The sequence below is a fragment of the Zootoca vivipara genome, chromosome 6, assembly GCF_965207765.1.
Source record: "Zootoca vivipara chromosome 6, rZooViv2.hap1.1, whole genome shotgun sequence".
In the NCBI taxonomy this organism is placed as follows: domain Eukaryota; kingdom Metazoa; phylum Chordata; class Lepidosauria; order Squamata; family Lacertidae; genus Zootoca; species Zootoca vivipara.
Window position 1 is genome coordinate 20,621,510 of NC_142589.1, and position 22,713 is coordinate 20,644,222.

General features: G+C 42.3%; 1 protein-coding gene, 1 long non-coding RNA gene and 1 pseudogene across 4 annotated transcripts in view; 2 read left to right on the forward strand and 1 right to left on the reverse strand.

The window, feature by feature from the left end:
- Positions 1-4,537, reverse strand: part of LOC148685270 (uncharacterized) — a 22,828-nt gene extending 18,291 nt beyond the window's left edge. Inside the window, exon 1 of one of the 2 annotated variants that reach the window (XR_015950464.1) lies at positions 4,002-4,537. This is a non-coding gene — a long non-coding RNA (uncharacterized LOC148685270). Of the gene's footprint in view, positions 1-3,989 lie in introns of both variants that reach the window. The other variant, XR_015950463.1, reaches the window with a different exon arrangement.
- LOC132592367 (arylacetamide deacetylase-like 4) overlaps positions 1-9,733 on the forward strand; it is a 15,696-nt gene extending 5,963 nt beyond the window's left edge. Inside the window, exons 1-4 of one of the 2 annotated variants that reach the window (XM_088671732.1) lie at positions 4,453-4,501; positions 6,103-6,319; positions 7,054-7,117; positions 8,663-9,733. In XM_088671732.1, coding sequence (XP_088527858.1) covers positions 4,499-4,501; positions 6,103-6,319; positions 7,054-7,117; positions 8,663-9,440 — 1,062 coding nt within the window. In that variant the 5' untranslated portion in view covers positions 4,453-4,498 and the 3' untranslated portion in view covers positions 9,441-9,733. Of the gene's footprint in view, positions 1-4,452; positions 4,502-6,102; positions 6,320-7,053; positions 7,118-8,662 lie in introns of those variants that run through there. The other variant, XM_088671731.1, reaches the window with a different exon arrangement.
- A 7,924-nt stretch (positions 9,734-17,657) lies between these two features.
- On the forward strand, positions 17,658-18,719 carry LOC118086817 (arylacetamide deacetylase-like 3 pseudogene; annotated as a pseudogene).
- The last annotated feature ends 3,994 nt before the right edge of the window (positions 18,720-22,713 follow it).

A 22,713-nucleotide genomic window follows, 5' to 3' on the forward strand; every position in this document is an offset into this window, starting at 1 on the left:
TCAAGGCAGTGTCAATTTACTCTTGGCAGAAAGCCAAGGTCTGCCTGACCTGGAAACTACTCTCTCTGATTGGTTAACGACCAGCACTGAACGCTGTTATCTAGGAATGCTAGCACAGTTGTTTCTTGTTAGGTGTTAGGAGTAGAAGTGCTGTGTATATGGTTGGAGAGAGAGAGAGTGAGGATTTATTTTGCTTTGCTTTGTATGCAGAAACTCTGCTGCTTTTATTTTCTTTTAATAAATCCTGTAAATAGTTATTCTGCGTCTAGCCGACTAGTCATTCCACCTCAACTAGCTTCTGCGCTGTGCAGGAAAACTCTGCTACGTTTGGGCTAAAGCCACTAGAGCTATGCCTGACACTTCAAAATTCTAAGACACATTTCCCCCTTTCTCTTGCTCTCATCTTTCTTTCTTTCTTTCTTTCTTTCTTTCTTTCTTTCTTTCTTTCTTTCTTTCTTTCTTTCTTTCTTTCTTTCCTCTCTCTCTCATCTTTCTGTGATGTCCTCTCTGATGTACCCTAACTTGCTCATTACTGTTATTACTGTTGGTTTTGTTTCAATTCACCTCTACTAATTTCCTTAGTGCATATCATACCCTCCAACTGTCCCAAAAGTGCTGGGATCATCCCAAAAAACCTCTTGCTATCGCGACTTCCAACAATGTCCCAAAGAGTCCCGAATTGCCAAGTCAGAGTGGTCCAACATGAGGCCTCTTGTTTAGTTCCAAAGTCCTGAAAATCTTGTAGCCAATTAAAACTCTATTTATCCGGAGTTGTCACTTATTATTTGTTTACCACCTTTACATCACAACTTTATTCCCAGGAGCTCAAGGTGATGTGCATGGCTCTCCCTTTCCACATGAGATAGATTAGGCAAAGAGAGATTTGTTTGGGCTGCTGATAATACGGTAGGTAGTACATCTGTAACTTAAAGAGCAACACACTGAATCCTTGGGCTGGCCATATCATTATTAAGCAGAGCCAAGTGACCACATCATTGCAACAAACAACAGACAACACGGTAATATTACAGGATGTATAGAAATAACAAAAACCGTGCATGGAAGCACTAAATCATATATATATATATATATATATATATATATATATATATATATATATGCAACGGGAGGGGATGGAATACATAACACATATGCAAATGTCTCTGAACCCCAGCCATGCTAATAATTCAGGGCTGATATGGGGGGTAAGTAGCCCTGGCAGACTGTCTCGAAGACCCGCAGATTGTCTGAGATTGCCAGCTTGCATTGTGCAAGTGGCAGGACACTGGGTCACAGAGCACGGTACGGCTGGCACTCTCCAAAGCCACTCCCATAGCCGGGAATATCTGCTTTGATAAAATAATTAGATTTGGACAATAAGCAGAAATAGTCTGGACTGAAGAAGACTGAGAAAAAACCCTCCAGAATTGTACAGTCCCTGTCGTTTAAGCTAGGACTTCAAACTGATTCTTGTCATGATGTTTGGATTACCGAGGATTGGTATGTGCTTTCTTCAATACTTATAATTGGTTTTCTGCACCAAACCTCATTAAGAAACCTACTTTATTTTGAGGAGTACAGATGGACTTATATTTATAATTAAATACTCAACTGCGCAACTTTGTTTGGTTTGAAAGACTTGATAAAGAAAAGAAGAATTAAGATGGCACCTGTGACACAGCAAAAATAGAAAAATGAACGTTTCTCCCTGTTTTAAGGGAAGTGGGAGTTGCTTGTTGGCTGACTTTGTAGTGATTTGAGACAATAATTAGAGATAAAATACAGAGCATTTGTTTGCAAAACTTTCATTAAATGCGAGAGAGAAGTCTAAATGGATGTCTAGCAGACCCCCTCCTAGGGCTCAGGAGGGGGGGATTGTATGGTGCCTGAAAGCCGATCAATCGTCAAATGATTTATATCTGTGGAATACAGTTAGTTTACACTGCAATATGCCACAGAGCCTAGGGCTTGCTGATCAGAAGGTTGGCGGTTCGAATCCCTGCAACGGGGTGAGCTCCCGTTGCTCAGTCCCAGCTCCTGCCCACCTAGCAGTTCGAAAGCACATCAAAGTGCAAGTAGATAAATAGGGACCATTACAGCAGGAAGGTAAACAGCATTTCTGTGCGCTGCTCTGGTTCGCCAGAAGCAGCTTTGTCATGCTGGCCACATGACCCGGAAGCTGTCTGCGCACAAACGCTGGGTCCCTCGGCCTATAGAGCGAGATGAGCACCGCAACCCCAGAGTCGGACACGACTGGACCTGATGGTCAAGGGCCCCTTTACCTTTTACCTTTTTATGCAAACATATGCCTAACATCAAAGATAGATTTGTGTTTTTTAAAAAAAATATATTTTTGTTCATTTTCAAACAAACAATAGAAACATATAATCAAACAAAAATACACAATACAAAAAAGGAAAAAGAACAAAAACATAAAAAGATTCTTATTTCTCTTCTAACTTTCTTTAACAATATTAAATGACTTCCCTCGATCTCTTCCTTCTGCGTTTCACTTTAAATCATCTTTAGCAGTTTAGTTACTCATGTTCCCTACATATTAATATAATATTTACCAATAAACTAATATTTCCCTATAATAATCAAAGAATATCAATTCTATACTAAAATCTAATAAACTTTAAATCTTCCTCCACCGTCTCTTCTTTCTGGTCGCATAGTCTCCCCGTCAGTTCAGCAAGTTCCATAAAGTCCATCATCTTCATTTGCCTCATCAAAGCCAGATTTGGACAACAGCCCGGATGGGAATAATTTAACAACTTAATAATTAGGGAGTTGTTGTGTCATTAAACTTCAAAAGGTTTGGATAACAGCCCAGATCGGAGATTTGAATGAAGAAGGAGAAGCTGCGCTGCCAAACAAGTTGGAAAAATATACTCCCCCACTTTTTCTTTTTTCTTTTAAAAAAGCTTTACTTGATGGATGCAAGGATATATGATTTTGGACACGATTGAGAATCGCAGAGCCAGGGATGGAGAACTTTAAAGTGATAAGATCGGAATGTGGAAAACAGGAAAACAACAAGAAGAAGCAGCAGGAATGAGACATCGGAAATATGCTTCAGAGGTCGAGACTATGGGGAGTCTGGAAAAAATTTATAATTAACAATTTTGACTACAATTTGGTTCTTTTTTTTAGTTTATTGTTTTTAATTGGAATATTGTTAACTGTCCATGCAATTAGCTCTCTTTAGCCTGGAGTGCAACCAGTGGTGCAAAATCTGTTTAAAAAGAAAAAGCTTCCAGGAAAAGCAAGCAACGAGGTGGGGTGGGGTGGGATGGGGTGAAAGTTTGTTCTTAACCTACAAAATGAATGACTCAGCCTTATACTGTATTAAATAATATTTTTTAAAACACCATAAACAAACAGAAGTAATACTAAATAACAGTTAGGAAGCTGATCCATATCAGAATGAAACGATGATGATGAAAGTTGAGGAAAGTGCTGTTTGAGAAGAAATAGAATTGCCATAGGCTGGTGAGCATATTTGCATTAGCTACAGCCACCCAGCAATGCAGAAAGTCTAATCTCAAATAAGGAATTCACAGGGACCAACAACAACAACAACAACAACAACAACATACCACAGAACAAGACTGAACAGTAAATTTAAATTGCAGTGATAACATGCAGGGGCACTGACTTTTGCTGTTGTTGCCAATTGTCCATTTTCCATCATTTTAAACAAATTCATACAAATTGATACAAATTTAATACAAATTTAAAAGCTGACTCTCCCTCCTACCAATGTTCCCTCTATTTTCCTCCCTCCTTTGATCCTTCAAGTACAATAACTTTTCCAACTATCATTTCAAAATACATTCACCCCTTCTCCCTATAGATCACCTGTTCGATTTACCAATCTCTGCTAGGACTTTTATAGGTCGTTATAAGCTTTCCTCAAAATAGTCGGGTAGAGGAAATCCTCTTTTAACTATCTATAATAATCATTAATCCATTTTGAAACATACCCCCTCCGGTACCTCTTAAGTATCGCAAGAGAAAAACAGCAGGATGGTTGGATTCTGCCAGCTACACCAGTGAGAACAACAGCTTTGCGTCCTCTTCACATTTCCTCGATGTTTAATTGCCTCAGTTTGTGGAATACAATCTCACCTCTCACGCACAGCCCAGGGAATGCTGCATCCTCAGATTCATTCCACTAAAGAAAAAAAAGGGGGTGGGTGGACGACTTTTCCTCAAGGCTACTGGGACTGATGGTCAAGGTAAAGTGAAGGTTGATTGTACAATACAGGCAGAATTCCACCACAGTGATACAGCTCTCAATATGCTGAGCTAGAGCTTCCCTCTGATTGGTACAGCTAGCCAGAAGCAGGTGGAGACATGACTTTGAGTGGGAAAAGGGAGGGGAAGTTTTGGTTCCTGGCATTCAGCTTGACAACAGCATAAACTCTGAGCCCAGAGGGAAGGCTTGCAGTCAGAGAAGGCAGTCTCAAGGCTGGGGATTAGCCTGAAATACATGGTTATTGTCTTTTAAGGGTATACAGACATGAAAGAACTGGGAGGCTGGATTTTGGGTGAGGAGAAGTGGAGTTGTGAGGGAATACTCTTCTTTCATCCCAGCTCATTAGGAAAGGGATAGCTCTCTCTAGTGAGAGAAGAATAATCCTAAACCAGTTAAAATGGGAGTGTGTGCTGATCCCCTACTCTGACAGACGGTGTCTAATAGAGGAGCCTCAGGTGTGAAATTTCTAAAGGTTGGGAATATGAAGGATATTAGGCAGGTTACAGGTAGGTAGCCGTGTTGGTCTGCCATAGTCGAAACAAAATAAAAAAAAATTCCTTCCAGTAGCACCTTAGAGACCAACTAAGTTTGTCATTGGTATGAGCTTTCGTATCTGAAGAAGTGTGCATGCACACGAAAGCTCATACCAATGACAAACTTAGTTGGTCTCTAAGGTGCTACTGGAAGGAATTTTTTTATTTTGTTTCGATTAGGCAGGTTAGTACTTGCCTGTTTTGTAACCTACAAGTTGTTGAAACCTAAGATCTAACTCCTCTGTGATAAGCTTAAGTAACTGAAGTAAGCCTATGCTGTAAATTGACGATCTTAGCATCTTTTTTAAAAAAGCTTGTGCTATCTAATGAATTCAATATACCATATATAGTTTACTGATTCTTTAAAGATTTCCAACTCCTATTTTCACCTTTCTTGTTGTGAAATAAATCCCTATCTTATGAAAGACTTTAGGAATGTTCCTAGAAACAAGAGATTCTGCAGATGTTCTATGAATGTCCCGGACACTGTAGAGCATATTCTCTTTCATTGTCCATTGTACAGTATGCTCCGCCAATGTGTGCTGTCTCCCCTTTTGGGTAGTCTAGAACCCCAGCAAGGTGAAAGTGTGGGATTCTGCCTATCTGACGTTGACCAAAGGGTAATGGCAGGGGTAGCCGAGTTTTTGGTAGCAATCCTCCAAGGAGCAGGTTAAGAGGGGAAACCCCAGATTCTCTCTCTCTCTCTCTCTCTCTCTCTCTCTCTCTCTCTCTATATATATATATATATATATATATATACACACACACACAATCAGTCTATGTAGCCAACTGCTGCCTTTTTATATATATTTCAAGGCTCTTATATGTGATTTTCTCTTTTATGGTTTTATTTGTAAAATGCCTAATAAAGGTTTGATAAGCACCTATGAAAGACTCAACGTGCTAGTTTAAAAGGGGGGCACTATGTTAAGAACTTTTTTCAGATATGTTTTATTAACTTTCAATATTTATTAACTTTCCATATTCCTCATCCAGCCAGTCCCTGACATTGGGCAATTAAGGGAATTCCTCTCAGATTTTTGAACTAATTCAGTAAACTTCATTCAACTGAACTAGTTCCTTCCAAACTCTGGAAAAGGCAGCATGCAAATAACTGATGATGATGGAACAACCCTCTCTAACTTCATTGTAAAACAGTTAGTGTTGCGGCTGTTTTCCCACCTCTTTTTGAATTTAGATTAAGGGAGGGTCGTCTTCCAATTTTTGCTTCAAGACCAAACATGTTATACCGACAAAGATGCATCTTAAACTTATTTCCTTTGTATGTCTTGTTAAAAAAAACAGGCGTTACTTACGGAAAAACTGGGCATTTGCCACTTACATGAAACCCTTCGAATTCTCATAGAAGGAATACCACCAAAGAAGAACTCAAGGCTAATCATCAAAGATCTGGTTTTTGATGAGGTGCCAGTGAGATTGTACTGTCTCAATTCACCACTTTCTGAGAACAGGAGAGGAATTGTCTATCTGCATGGAGGTATTGGAGTACTCGGAAGCATCCGTAAGTTCTTTGGAGGGAACCTGCAAATGTTCATTTATGTGGGTTTATAATAAATTGGCATGGCATTTAAACATATAAGTTCATTTATCAGTACGTTTATATCCCACTTTTCCTCCAAGGAAATCAAAATGACATTCATTGCTCTCCCCCTTCTCATTCTATCCTCACAACAACCCTTTGGAGTAGGTTAGGCTGAGAGAGCCTCATGGCCGAGTGGGGTGTGAACCCAGTTTCCCCAGATCCTAGTCCAAAAGCTGCCCACTAAACTGTACTGTTTGTTCCCTGGGGATATATATTAAAAAGGTGGAAATGGCTCATGTTTCCCCCGTGGGCATGTCAGTTTCAGTTTGCAGTGCAGGAGGAAATTCTGTGGGTGGAGAATGGGATAGAAGCACCCTGTTGTAATGGTGACTATTTCAATCGCATGCTCAAGTATCACAGCCCATGAGCAACCCACAAAATACAAGGAAATCTGATATCTCAGAAGTTCTTTAACTTCTGAAAGCATTATCAGACATGATGAAAAGGAACCCAGAAAGGTGGACTGAGGTTCGGTTCTACCCTGGCACCCCTTGATCTCAATTAGTGAGTAGGAGACAAGAAAATTCACACAGCTACATCAATTTGCAACCCCTTGTTCACATCGTATTTTCTTTGGAAACAGTGATGGAATTTTGCCATGGAAGCAACCAAATGATCTCTCTCAAGGGGTAAATTTGCCTTCTTGTTTTTAGGATCAAGTGAAAGATTCAGTCGCTGCCTTGCCTTAGAAAGTGACTCAGTGGTTGTGAGTGTTGGGTAAGTGTGCTCACTCTCATTGTGTATCTGGGGGGCGGGGAGTATTTCGCTCTTGCAATGGGGTGGGACCAAAGCTCTAACCCCACACCAGCTGCCCTCTTCACCTCCAAACTTGTCCCTAGCTGCCCACACCAGAGAAACCAACCCCTGGAGCCAGGACAGAAAAGCGGAGGCAGGATCAGGCAGGCGGTTGAGGGAGGTGAAAGGCTTTTTAGACATGCCCTGCAAAATCAAATGGTCTTTCATTTCTCTTGTCCTTGTGTGCTCTATAGTGGCCACTTAATGGAAAAGACCTACTGGATCTATCTAGTTCAGCATTTTGTTCTCATGGTGGCCAACCAGATGCCCATGGGAAGACCTCAAGCAGAACCTGAGTGCAGAAGCACTCCACCCATTTGTGATTCCCAGCAGCTGGTATTTAGGAGCATAACAGCTCCAACAGAGGAGGGAGAACAGAAGCATCATGGCCAAGAGGCACCGATAGCTTTATCCTCCATTTCAGCCCTTTTATGGGTTAGAGCTCTATTATAGGGAAAGGAATTTGCCCCCATACATAGAATGAAGAGGTGGCATGCATTGTGGTTGAAGTCACTTGGCCCCTGAGTCAGATGTTTCCCTGCCTCTGCTATAAGCCAATGGTGAAGAACAGAAAGGAAGAAAGAAGAGCAGTAGGCCTATAAAGGAGCGAGACACTTGAGATTTACCATAAGATGCATTTACACTGCGATGACAAGAGGGAAAGATTAGTCCACAGTCACTGAAAATAACTGGGAAATTGTGTACTGGGAAACCCTATACAATATTACACATGCAAAAACCATTTAAAGTTTCAACTAGTATTAGTGTTAGTATTTAGCATTTTAGTATTTTAGTACTTTAGTACTTTAGTATTGGTAGTGCTTTTTTCTGGGGAGACACAGCAGTACACATACCCCTAAACATTGTGTGAATCTAAGTTTTGCCTCATTGTTGGGCAGTATTTCAATATAAGTAGGAAAATGAGAGTATCCCTAAACATATTTTTTTAAGAATAAAAGCACTGAGTACAGTGGTACCTCTGGTTAAAAACTTAATTCATTCCTGAGGTCTGTTCTTAACCTGAAACTGTTCTTAACCTGAAGCACCACTTTAGCTAATGGGGCCTCCTGCTGCCGCCGCACGATTTCTGTTCTCATCCTGATGCAAAGTTCTTAACCTGAGGTACTATTTCTGGGTTAGCGGAGTTTGTAACCTGAAGCGTTTGTAATCTGAAGTGTCTGTAACCCGAGGTACCACTGTGTTAGTGTTATTTATACCCCACCCATCTGGCTGGCTTACCCCAGTCGCTTTAGATTCCATAGCTCAAAGGAACATATTGTGAGAGTGCTTCATTTATCAGACGGATTGAAAATGTTAATAAACAGGAGGTTAATTTTTTTTTAAAAAAACAAAATAACCAAAAACCTGATGGTCAGCTTAGTAAAAGTCGAACAATAGTCAGAAGGATGGCTTTTTACCATGGAATGTCCAACAATGAATTTAGAAAACCTCTGTCTTTCATTTAAGCTTCCGTTTAGCTCCTGAGCACCTGTTTCCAGTCGCAATTCAAGACTGTTGTACTGCTGCAACCCACTTTTTGAAGAATGCAAAGGAATACGGGGTGGACCCCAGCCGCATTGTTATTGGGGGGGATAGTAGTGGGGGCACTTTTGCAGCTGCTGTTTGTCAAATCTTGGTGGCAAGAAAGGATATCCCAAGAGTGCGAGCTCAGTTCCTGATCTACCCATTCCTCCAAGCAGTGGACTTCAACTTGCCTTCCCATCAGCAAAACCATTCAGTTATCTTGTTTTTCAACAAATGGGCTATCCGACTTGCTACCCAATTTTTCACAGGGAAGAGGGCCCAGGATGTGGATGGGATACTGAAGGGCTCCCATGTCCCTGATGACATGTGGGTGAAGTACCGAAAATGGATTTGTGCTGATAACATCCCAGAAGAATTTAAAGTTAGGGGCTATAGGCCAATAGGACGTGCTCCCTTTTCAGAAAAACTTTATGAAGCATCCAGATCAGGTTTGGAGGCAATGTTCTCCCCACTTATAGCAGAAGATTGTGTTATTCAAGAGCTCCCCGAGACATTCATTTTAACCTGTGAATATTGTCCCTACCGAGATGATGGGTTGTTGTACAAGAAACGCCTGGAAGACAATGGTGTGCAGGTGACGTGGCATCATATTCCGGATGGATTTCATGGAATTCTTTTGCTATTTGGTCAAGGGCCACTTGAATTTCCGAGTTCAAGGGCATTCATGCAACATTTAATCAATTTCTTAGAACGGTTTTAGAAGGGAGCAAAGTGTTTCTTTTCTGCAGTTCTGGTCTTCCACTTCTCTGGAGTTATACCTCCCCTCTGTTGTTCAGTTGGGAGGCTGGATTTGTGCCACCCCCTTAGTGGAAATCCCAGTGACTTGTATTGTGAAACTAAAATAGTTCCCCCCCCCAACTAGAGTGAACCTTGCATTGTGTATGACAAACTATTACTTGAATTCTGTATGTCCTTAAAATTCTCTCTGACTCTCATGAGATGTAGGGAGGGGAAGCACAATCTCTGGGTACCTGAATAAAGAGCTAAAGTGAATTTGAGCATGGCTTTTATTTCCGCAACTGGTGTTCTCTCATTCAATCACTTCCCTCTCCATAGAGACTAGTCAGCTTCAAACTATACTTAAGTCCCAGATTTGCACACAGCTCCTACCAAACACTCGGTTCCAGCAACGATCTCAAGGATCAAACCTGAATTTCACCAGACCACAGACCAGCGGCGTAGCGTGGGGGAGAGCACAGGGTCAGTTGCCCCAGGTGCAAAATTGTTAGGGGGTGCAAAATTTCAACAGCTGGTGCTGCCTCAAGACAGCCGTTCGCTTCCATTGCTGGGCTCTGTTGAAAACAGTTTCTCCAAGCGAACCAGGAAGTGACTTCTCGAGACAACGGATCTTGTAGGATCTTATAGGAGAGAGATTAACTATTAACTCTTGCAGAAGGTACAGTTCTCTCATCCTTGGATTTGCCCTGTTATTGTTTCTAGATCATGTATGAGAACTGCATAAAATAGTTTCAGGCACATTTGGTAATAAAGATATGAGACCCAAGTTCTGGGTGAAGCAAGGCTTATTGAGCTGCTTAACAGGATGTGCAGCAGGAAGCTTTCTGCAACCTGGTACCCTCCATTAATTTTTTTACATGTATATCTGGGATTTCTTACATCATGGAACTCAAAGAGGTATACGTGGCTGCTGAACTCCAAATATATGGAGAACCTGATTTGGCTCATCAGTATACAGTGGTTCTCCAATCAATTTAAATACTTCTTAGCCCAAGGTATACCTTCCACACTTACTGATTTGTGGACAACCAGGAGTCCAAATTAGACAACTCAGCTTTCAAGGATCCTCCTGGCTTATCAAGACCTATTCCCTGTTTCCCGCAGTAGTAAACCCTCAGGTCACAAGTGCAAAGCTTTCTCTCTCTACAACTCAAAGGATGTTGCCTTTGATCCTAGGGATACTATATATACTATATATATAACATTGTCTTCCATGAATATCGCCTTAGCAATGTGTCTGTAAGTGACTGCGGAGGCCACTTCTGGATCTGCACATCCTTCCACAGTGGGGACATAGGTTTCCGAGCAGGTGTTGATCACAGTGAGGGTTTGCAAAATGTGCCTTCCTCTTAGCATGCTTCTCCCTTTCGTCCTGAGTTCATGCTTCTTCAAAGTCCATGATGCCTTTGGTAGAGACTATTCTCCAATGGGAGCGCTTGCAGGCCAGTGATTCCCAGTTGTCAGTGTTTATCTATATATATAAAAATGGAAACTGGCCATGTGGGTGTGTCTCCACTTTTCTCCAAAACCACTTGCGTTCAAATTTGGACACAATGTCCCAAGCGAATATACGAAAGACCATAGACAGTTCACGTAGACAGATGTCACACCTGGGCCAGGTAAAACCCCAAAAAACCCGTGTTCCGGAACTCACAACTGAGATGAAAGTGCATGCTGGGATATAGAAGCCAGAAGCTCCGTCTCCAAGGCCGAGGCAATGATGTCACCAGCCAACATTCTATAACCACCACAAAGGCTGACACTGGGCTCATGCCCCTAGCCCCTGCGTCCAACTGTCACAGACAGAGTGCGCCTCAGGCTTCCGGTCCAGCGCCAGCGCCGATCGGCGGGGTTTTGTCTCGTGTCCGAGGCGACCCGTCTTCGCTGCGGGGGGGAGAGCAGCGAGAGCGATGCTGCGCCCCTAAGAACCCAGGGTAGAGCGTCCCTGGGGTGAAAATGCTCAGCAGAACCCCAATTCGGACTCCCCAACTCTCCTGCAAGCTCTAGTAAGAGCCCCGGAGCGAGGAGGGTAGAAGTCGCGGGGGCCATTTTGAGCGACAGTGTTACCCTAGCGGAGAGAAGCTCCGAGCCGGAGGCGGAGAGCGCTGGATTCTTCCAAAAGAATAAATTGAAAAACAAGACTGTAAGTAAGATTGGAAATTATTTTAATGGAATTTAATTTGGAATTGGGAGAGAGAGAAAATAAACGGAAGCCATCTCCTCCCACCGGCAATTTAAGAAACAGTAAATAAATACCCAAAGCCGCGATTATAAGACTTTACAAAGACATTTTCAAAGACGTAAAAGAGTTCTCCCCTAGAAGCAGGGTAAAAGGGGAGAAGGATATTGGATATTAAAATTCCCTGCAAAGAGAGGAAAAAGATCTGGAAAAACCCTACTCATTCCTGGGAGCTGGCAACCCGACAGACCAGCGAGCTGACTGGGAGTTATAAAGGAGAATGAGAGGAAATTTTTTTTGGGGACTTTCTGGAACTTATGTATTTTAAATATTAGTTTGGATTTTTATATAATAAGATTTGGAGAAAGCAGCCAGTGTGTTAAAATGAGACTGGGAAACAAGCAGCGACCATTTCACACCCCATAAGATAAGCACTGACCTTGACAGGACTGAACTATGTCAACAAGAAAGTATTTGCCTGAGTTTCAACAGATTGTTTTGACAACCTTGTGGGAACTAAGAATAGGACTATGTCAAGACGAGACGCAATTGCAAGAGCTAAAGCAACAATTTCAGATGGTGGTTTTTGAAAATGATCTTTCAGATGAAGAGTGTACTGAAACTGATGGGAAAGACAGTGACAGGGACAGAGATGCTGAATGGAAAGATAATGATAGCGACAGCGTGATTATAAAACAAAATGACGTCCACCATGAAGGAAAAGAGGTTCTTCTACTGCAAAAGGATATGAGGACTATCCCTCTTTTGTGGAGGGAACGACAGGAGCTGGTACAACTTCAGAACACCCACAAGGGAAAAGAAAAGGACAATCAAAAAAGGGGGGAAACTCAGGGGGGCTGCAATGAAGTTTGGATTGCAAAACAGTCAAAAAAGGGGGTGGGATGAAGGGAGAATGGATATGTGGTAAACAGGATGGATAAATAGGATTGAAACTGGACTGCTGACTATGAAGCTTGCTGGAACGGAGGGAGGTAGCTGGTAACTGGGGAAGAGAGGCTATACTGGGAATAGTTATATCGTAAATTAGATTCGGATATGGAAAAAAGGTTTAAAAGTTAAGGAGGTCTATTGAGGGGGGAAACCAGGCAAGGGAAGAAAAATAGGCTTTGAAATAGTTGGAATTAAGATATTTTATCAAGGTGATAATAGTTAAGTTTAGAAGTTGTATGAGAAATAAAAATAATTATTATATTTAAATTAAGGTTAGGAAATTGGATAAAGAGTAAGGAGATATGGATAAGGAAACTATTAAAGAAGATTTGAAAAATGAAAACCGGGGAAGGGGGGAGGTTGGGGAAGCCCTCAAAACATGGTTATGGTCATTGAATTGAAAAAGTATATTGAATTGAAAAAAAAAAGTTTTTTTTCTTTTTTTTCTTGTCTCTCTTTTTTTCTCTCTTTTTTAGTATAGTTTTTCTTTTTGCATGTGGATAAATAGTTGGGTGGACACTTCCCTTCTTTCTGCCCTGTATCCTGGAACTCTCTGGTGGCGGGGGGGGGCGCTCTGGGGCAGGGGAGAGGGAGGGGAGCATAAACCCAATTATATAATGGACCACTCTCGACTGTTCACCTGCATGGGATTCTCTTGTGGCAGGAGAGGGCCCATGGAGGGGGTGGGTGGGAAGAGGGTGGAAAATGTGATATGTTTGCATTGTTTTCTATTGTGTAAAATTAATAAAAATTATTTTTTTTAAAAAAAAGACAGAGCGCACCTCACCGACACCGCGCCAAAAACCACCCCACTCCCCGCCGTTGCTTCCCCCTCCCCAACACCAAATACCTGACATACAGGCTGGGGCTGGGATACACCGGCACCGGGGAAATCGCAGGGATGCGCCAGGTTGGGTGGGCGGGCAGGGGTGTGTGGGGAGCCACAGGGATGAGCCGTGGGGTGGGGGGGGAGAGAGAGAGGTGCAGGGAGCCACAGCAACATGTGTGCAGGCCAGCTAGTACTATATATTTTTAGATAGGACTTGTGAGTGTCTTTAAAACTCTTTTGTTATTCATCGGCATTTCGCTTTCCATTCTTAAGCTGGGAATAGAGTACAGCGATACCTTGATCTACCTCAGGTTACAAACGCTTCAGGTTACAAACTCCGCCAACCTGGAAGTGTTACTTCAAGTTGAGAACTTTGCCCCAGGGTGAGAATGGAAATTGTGTGCCGGTGGCGCAGTGGCAGCAAAAGGCCCCATTAGCGAAAGCACGCCTCTAGTTAAGAACAGTTTCAGGTTAAGAACGGATCTCCGGAACGAATTAAGTTCGTAACTAGAGGTACCACTGTAGTTGCTTTGGAAGACGATAATCAGGCACCCAAACAGCATGATAAGTCCAACAAAGTTGATGTTGAAGAATCATTGCTTCCACACTGGTGATCTTTGCATCTTCAAGATACTATAGATACTATACTACTACTTGGTAGGTTTCTGGATGAAACATCAGCTCTGGATCCATTTCAGTCTGGCTTTCGTCCTGGTTATGGGACCAAGATGACTCTGGTCACCCTAACAGATGATCTCCGTAGACAGCTGGATCGAGGCGGGTCGGAACTGCTGATTCTTTTAGATTTGTCAGCAGCCTTTGACATGGTCGATCACAAACTTTTGGACCACCGCTTTGCTGACATGGGGATTCAGGACACAGTCCAACAATGGCTGTGTTCCTTTATCTCACTCAGGTTTCTCTGTCTTGTAATTCCTGATATCAGATTTATGTCCATTTATCCTTTGATGTAGAGTTTGGCCTGTCTGCCCAATATAGAGAGCTGAAGGGCACTGTTGGCATTTGATGGCATACACAATGTTAGAAGATGAGCAATTAAATAGTCCTGAGATGGTATGAGATCTGCAATAAACCCAGATGCCAACTTTGCTGCCACATACACGCGGACAACACCGTTACTGGCCCCAACAACATCTAACATACCATCTCAATTCATTTGCCACTTGGCAACAATATTTCATCTTGGTGTTAGCCTTCCAGGTAGCAGGTGTCACTTATATAAAATGATTTAATATAGAGATTTATGATGCAATTGTTTACAGAAACAATTTGCTGTTCCTGGTTCCTAATGTGACCACAGCTTTATGCTCTAATTTGTCAAGTGGAATTATGGCACCTTTATTAATTAGTGTCTTTAGGATTAGTGTGTTGATAGTTTGATTGAAAGTGTCACCAAGGCATTGACTATATCAACCTTCAACAAAATCACATTCTAATATTCTTATTATTAATTATGGGATTATGCTCATAATATTACAATATGCAACTAATATGTTGCTCCCTTCAAAGAAAGAAGGAATTGTTTCTTACACATTTCAAATGACTCAAGGTTTTAAAGTCAGGATGTCAATATGAAAATAGGCTTTGAAGTATTCGATTCAGGTGTTCTGTGGTGTACAGATTCTCTTTATTATGGTCCTGTGTTCGGCATACACTTTTTTGTTGTTAAGTATAAATTGCTGCCAACACTCCAAAATGAAAAGTAGCTCCTTCCGGCTTTGGATTGTTAAAAATTGAAATTGCATGTAAGTGAAGGCAAGACCAATGTGTGCTTTCATTGTGCAAGTGCTACGCTGAGACCATTGGTAGAGACTTGCAGGCATCATTTTCTTATGTAGCAATGCTGCATAAGAAGAAAAATAGATTTGATGGGAGGTTTTGATATCTAATTTGAAATTCTATCTAATGGCAAATAATGAATGACACATGGGCACTTAAGGGGGATGGTGGACACCAGCAGGGATATGGGTGTGTGTGTGTGTGTCATTGCCACACTTCTATATGATTGACAGGATGCAATCATATCAATGGATTAAATATGGGTGATACCACATTTTTCCAATCAGTGTTTAGTGGATTATTGTATCCCATGTAAACTTGTGGAAACCATGGTGAAGAACTTTGCAAAGGTTGCAAAGGGAAGAGGGGCATTTGGAAGCCTAAAAAACAATACCCTGTGTTAGAGACAGAACTGAAGAGTGGGAGGAGTGGTGGGGGTCTCCCCTCCTTCTTTGGCTTGCAGAGAAGAGGAAGACAGTCTCGAATTACAGCAAGAAGTGTGCATGCACACAAAAGCTCATACCAATGACAAACTCAGTGGGTCTCTAAGGTGCTACTGGAAGGATTTTTTTTTTATTTTACTTGATTTCATAGAACCTCAAAGAGGTTCACAAACATATATATACGTAATACGTTGCTGTTCCTGATCATTCTGTTTACCAACCCAGCCACCCTCCAACCCCCGGCCACCCCCTCTTTTACACCTGACCAAATCCCACCCCCACCCACCACCCACACATGTGCTAATTTATCCGCATACATAGGTCAACTTTCCGAAACCCGGAACCCGGAACTGGACCTCCGCCAGGTTTCCATCTCACAAAACCAATCACAATTTTACAAGCTGGCAAATAGCAGTGCCACTTTCAGAAACACGAAACAACAAACTTGTTATCAGAGTTCCCAAAATCGCCTGCCATCACACCCGAAATTTCCCCCTGCAGGTGGAGCAGAGTGCTGTTGCAGCCAGGCTCTCTTTGTGGGCTTCCTGGTGACATCTGGTCGGCCTTGGGGAGAACAGAAGGCTGGGCCAGGTGGGCCTTTGGCCTAATCCAGAACGGCTCTTTCCCATCTCTCAAGGATAACGATATGAGTGGTTGAGAGAACGGGACTTGCACCAGGTTTCATCTCACAAAACAAATTGCAATATTATATGTTGGCAATGAACAGTGTCAGCTCTTGGGCACAGGTCCCATTCAGTAGCCTTCCATTGCAACAGCCTAAGCAACTCCTTGCCTTTGTTACTCTGCTGGCTTCATAAGACTGATAGGGAAGGAGGGCTAAGTAAATCCGCCCTTGCCTTATCCAGAGGTGTGATCCACAAGCATGTGATGTAACTCAGGGTAGGAGATGCATTAACCCTTATACATCTAGGCTGTGACCAAATATATCATCCTAGGGTTATTTCGTTACACATACATAGGTCAACTTTCCGAAACCCATAACCCCAAACTGGACCTCCGCCAGGTTTCCATCTCACAAAACCAATCACAAAACCAATCACTGTCTAATAGCAGTGCCACTTTCAGAAACACGAAACAACAAACTTGTTATCGGAGTTCCCAAAATCGCAAAACAGCTCTGAAAAGAATTAACGAGCCTCTGGAAGATTTATGTACATTTGTTTACAGTTCAAAATCACAGAGCACAGCAAATGCCTGTCATTCCCTGATATGAAGTGCTCAGTCTGAGTTTCCATTTCTCAGACAGCACAAAGGACGACAAGATCCAGTCCTTCCCCTTTTCCTCTCACTTAGCATTTTCACCTTCTCCTCCATCCTGCTGCAAGGAGAATTTGGGCGCCCTCCTGCCTCGCTGTCCAGCAAAGATTCCTCTGAGAGCTCTACCCTCCTTGGTTGCCTAGCTAGTAACCTCTTCCAGGGCATCTGCCCCCATATTCTGAAGCTGCAAACTCCCTGCCTTTGTTACTCTGACAGCTTCATAAGACTGAGAAGGAAGGGGGGCTAAGTAAACCCACCCTTGCCTTTCCTGAGGGTGCCATCTCTCATTCTCAGAGTCAGCCTCATTCTCAGAATCAGACCCCTCCCAAGCATCTGACCTTCCTAGATCCCTGACACTGTGCTCCATATCTCTTAAGGTCAGGATTTCTTGTGGGGGTGGGAGGTTGTATTTTGATTCAATTTGTTTTTATATGTGAACCTATTTAATTTGCATTTTGTGAAGCAATTTGTGAACCCAAAGTCAGTCTCTGAAGCTTACAATGCAACACTCTAGCAATGTGAGGTGCACGATGCATAAAAAGGCTTATGTCAGTGAATATCACATGAACCAATATCTTATGTAAGGGAAGATGACCGTATTTTCCCGTATTTCCCCTCAGCACTACCCGTGTATAAGATGAGCCCCAATTTTAAATCTAATCTTTTGGTTAAAAAACCCAGTCTTATATACGGAAAAATATGGTACTTTGCAAAAAATGTCCTGAGCATCTTCATCCCGCTCAATACAAGGACTGCCTTGCTGCTACCATACACTTAATTCAAAATGCAGCTTCCCTTGGGGTGGATCCTTCCAAGATCATCGTTGGTGGGGACAGTGCTGGGGGCAATTATGCTACTCTTGTTGCTCAGAATCTGGTGGAGAGATCAGACCTTCCAAAGCTACGGGCTCAAGTGCTGATCTATGGGACTTCCCAGGCTATGGACTTCAACCTGCCTTCCTATCAACAGAACAGCTCAATGCCCCTCTTGTTCCGGGAAAACGTTGTTTACTTTGGCCTGAAGTCCATTGGAAAGGACCCTTCTTTGGCAGGCCAGGCCCTGAAGGGCTCTCATGTGCCAGATTCAATGAGACTGAAATGTGGGAAGTGGGTGAGTTCAGACAACCTTCCAGAGAGATTTAAGGGGAGAGGCTACAAACAAGTCCCACTTGCTCCCTATGGACCTGAAGTCTATAGGCAACTGCCGGAGATATTAGAAGCTGCTTTTTCTTGCCTTTTTGCTGATGATTCTGTCATCCAGAAGCTTCCTGAAGCCCTAATTGTGAGCTGTGAGTACGACATAATACAAGACGACGGATTGCTGTACAAGAAACATTTGGTTGACCATGGGATGACAGTCAGCTGGTTCCATGTTGAGAACGGGTTTCATGGGATGATCAACTTCTTCAAAGGATTTATCTTTGCTTTCCTCGCTACAGTTAAATTACTGGACAGCATCATAGACTTTGTCAAAAACTTATGAGACGAAATCTCTTGAATTAGTGAGTCAATCATAAGGAGGGGAGAATCTGCCAACTTCAGCTTCTGATAGTTTCTCATTTTTCCAATCTTCTATTCAGTTCTCCACAATTCTGTAGAAATATGTGGTTCTTGGGGGCAGCGGGGAATTCCTCATGAAAATTCACCAGCACTTTAGTGTGAAATTTCCCTAAGAAACACGTTTACTTTGTATGGATTACAAGCAATATGCCCTAATATATTGTATTTCTATATTATTTTCACTAATATATGCATTTTATGTACATTTCCCCTTCATTTTAGTACACATTAGTTGGCTGGAGATCTGCACTTCTAATGCTGTTCTAGCATTAATGCTGAATCAACAGAATTATTTTCCAGATTAAGAGAAGTAATAGTTCTACTCCATTTTGCCTCGATCAGGAGAACTGTGTCCATTTCTGGGTGCCACAATTTAAATAGGATAATTGATAAGCTGAAGTTTGTGCAGATCAGGCTGATCAAGAGTCTGGAAACCAAACCTTATGAGGAATGTTACAGGTAGGTAGCCGTGTTGGTCTGAGTCGAAACAAAATAAAAAATTCCTTCAGTAGCACCTTAAAGACCAACTAAGTTTTTATTTTGGTATGAGCTTTCGTGTGCATGCACACTTCGTCAGATACACTGAAACAGAATCCACCAGACCCTTATGTATATTCAGAGGGTGGGGGTGGGGGTGATGGGTGATGGGCTGATATGAGGAATGGTTGTTGCAGTTGGATATGTTTAGCTTGGAGAAGAGACAGAGAGGTGATATGGTAGCCATCTTCAAATATATAAAGGGTGTCACATGGGAGATGGAGCAAGCTTGTTTTCTGCTACTTCCGAAGGCTGGGCTCGAAACATTGTTATGGCTAGTGGCTAATGCAAGTAAAGTGGCACCATCCACAGAACGTCATCCAAAGTACTAAGTGACCAGGGTTGGATGGGAGAGGGAAGAGCTGTCTTCTCATACCCTGTCCGGAACCATCCTATAAAGTACTTTGTGGAATTTAGGGCTTGACCTAACCATCCCCACCTCCAAGGCGCAGTCGAACACCTTGACTGCCTTTCTTAATTTAGATCCAATAAAGTGATAGAGATGGGTGTCACCCACATGCCGATGATGCTTCACAACATCTCTCCTCATAACAATTCCCAGCAGCTTCATAAAGATGTCTAATGGCATGCAGAACAATAGATGGGTGTCACCCACATGTGGATGACACCTCACACCTTTTCTCCTGATAACAACTCCCACCAGCTTAATAGGGATGTATATATAGCACGGAGCACCAAATTCCAGTCCCTAAGCCACCAGGCAGTGTCCTCCCATAACTAGTTTCTAAAAATGGCTTTCGGGGTAGGAGCAGCACCATTGACACAAAGTGCCCCTAACCCACACCTCCTTGATATGCTCCAAAAAATACCATGGTTATCAACAGTATCAATAGTTGTTGGAAGATCAAGGAGGCTTCCACTGCCATTATCTTTCTCGCAACAAATGCCATCAATCAGGATCTCCAATGCCATGGCTAGGCCTGAAGCCAGACTGAAATGGAGGCAACAATCTGTTTCTTCCAAGAATTCTTAGAGCTGCACTTCCGCCAGCTTCTCAAGGACTTTGAGCACAGAAAGTGTATTCAGCACTGGGCCACAGTTGTTTACACCTCAAATCTAGCTCTGTTGAATATTGCACAGAAGAGAATGTGGCACGTGGGCTGGGAAAAAAGTTCACCACCCCTGATCTCGAAAGCCATGGGCTAAAAAGGGGAAAGGGTCCCCCCCCCTAGTATATTTTTGTTTTGTGTCCATTTCATGCATTTTTAGCATAGATAATTTTCTCTGCAACATCTTGACAGGTAAGGTGAGGACCGTGAACAAAATTGTGTAATAGCTTTTAAAGACTTTAGAAACCTCTTAGCCAAAGACTACCCCAAAGCATCACACAAGTATCACAGAAAGTGATACTGAGAGCGTGACACAAGGGATTGGGGGGGGGGAATGAGAACTCATGCACAATCTCTTAGTAATCAAGTACTGCAAGGAATAGTTTATCAGGTCATGGAACAAAGGCCCATAATAAAGAGAATTTGTACATCACAGAACACTCGGATCGAATACTTCAAAGCCTACTTTCATATTGACAGCCTGGTTTTAAAACCTTGAGTAATTTGGAATTCATAAGAAACAATTCCTTCTTTCTTTAAAGGGGATGGGAGCAACGTATTAGTTGCATATTGTGATAAGATTAGCATATTAGAATGTGATTTTATTGAAGGATGATAGAGCCAATGCCAGCACTTTCAACATGCTCATCCTATGGACAGTGGCGGAGCTTCATGCTCTGGCACCGGGGGGAGGGGGCGGAAAGCAGGTGGGGCGGGGCTGACACGCGTGCTGGGGGTGGGGGCATCACCTGTGGGGGCGGGGCACCCAGCGTGGGTGCGGGGGCAGCCACAATGGCACCCTGCCAAGATCACGCTGCCGGGGGGGGGTGTGCTCCCCCCGCCACTCCTCTTCCTCCGCCAGTGCCTATGGACACTTTGTAGAAGTAAATCTCTTAATTAATAAAGGTGGCAGAATTCCACTTCCCATATTAGAGCATAAAGCTGCAGTCATATTAGGAACCAATAACAGCAAATTGTTTCTGTAAACAATTGTATCATAAATCTCTATATGACAAGCATTTACCTTCAATGAAATCATTTCATCTAAATGACACCTGCTACCTGGAAGTACAATTTTGTTGCCAAGTGGCAAATGAAAAGAATAAATCAATTATTATTATTTTCAAAAAATTTTTTTACTAAGATTCATGAAAATATTTGTTACATAGTCGACAATAAACCTTGAATTTCCGAGCACAATTCCAAGTTTTGGTTTAATGCCCTAAAAGGCCTTGGCCCTGTATACCTGAAGGTGCATCTTCTCCCCAGTTCTTCAGCCGGAGATGGAGGTCCAGCTCTGAGGACCTTCTGGTGGTTCCCTCGCTGTGAGAAGTGAGGTTACAAGGAACCAGACAGAGGGCCTTCTTGGTAGTCTCGCCCACCCTGTGGAACGCCCCCCCATCAGCTGTCAAGGAAATAAGTTAACTATACAGCTTTTAGAAGTCATCTGAGGGCAGCCCTGTATAGGGAAGCTTTTAATGTTTAATGTTTTGTTATGCTTATATATACAGTATATGTTGGAAGCCACCAAGATCGGTTAGAGTCATCCATTCAACTGGTTGGGGAACAAATAATAAAATTATCGTTATTGTTATTATTATTCACATTAAGCAATTCAATGTAAGAAAATAAACGTACTCTATCTCATATATTATCTGAAACATCATGATTGCTCACATCAGTTCAAATTTTAATGTGGTTCCATGAGACATCTTAAACATGCCCTGACTCTTGCCAAGACATGCACCAGTTCTACCATACAACAGCTTTTCAATACCTTGTGGAGAGTAAAGACCTGGATAAGGTGAATAATGACAGTGAAGCACAGACATAGGTTATACTTACTGAGTGTGCATGCAAAACTGCATAGGAAAGAAAGGAGGAATTTGAGAAAGAAGATTTTTTTTAAAAAAAAAGATTAAAAAGGCGTGTTCTTTGTAATTTTGCAAAATATACTCATTAACTACATGAAAGGTACCCCCTGATGTTAAAGTTTCATTTAACTTCCTAGTTTTCAAATGACTGACGATTTGGATAGATTTTTCTGGCAGGAAGCTTTTTCGAATATCATATGCACAGAAATGGCAATATGAGGCAGTACCTGATAGAATATGTAGAAGTGGCAAGTTTGATGTGCAAAATCAGAGATCAGAAAGACCGATTTTAAAGATGATTGGAAAATGTGTGCAGAATACTTAAAAACTCAGTGTAAATATTTTTATTATTTTTGCTGAGCACTTTGCATCAAAAGAAAGTATTTTAAAACAACTGTTGTTGAGACGCATCATTTGGAATCTGCTAGACAGAGCAAGACAGAGGATGGTGGCAAGTGGGTGTTCTGTCCCCCCAACATAAATTCTGGCTGCGTCCGTGCTCAGATATACTTCATGTCAACATGAAGAAATCTTGGAAGTGCACGCAAGCCCTCTTCCACTTTGGGCTAGAACACCCACCATTCCTGACTTAAGCTGGCAGGGGATGTTTTGAACTTCAGTCAACAAACACCCAGAGTACGTAAAACTGAAGAGCTTTACATGGAGCTGGATGGTTTGGTGACTGGACTAGAAATTCCTGAATAGAGCACCACTA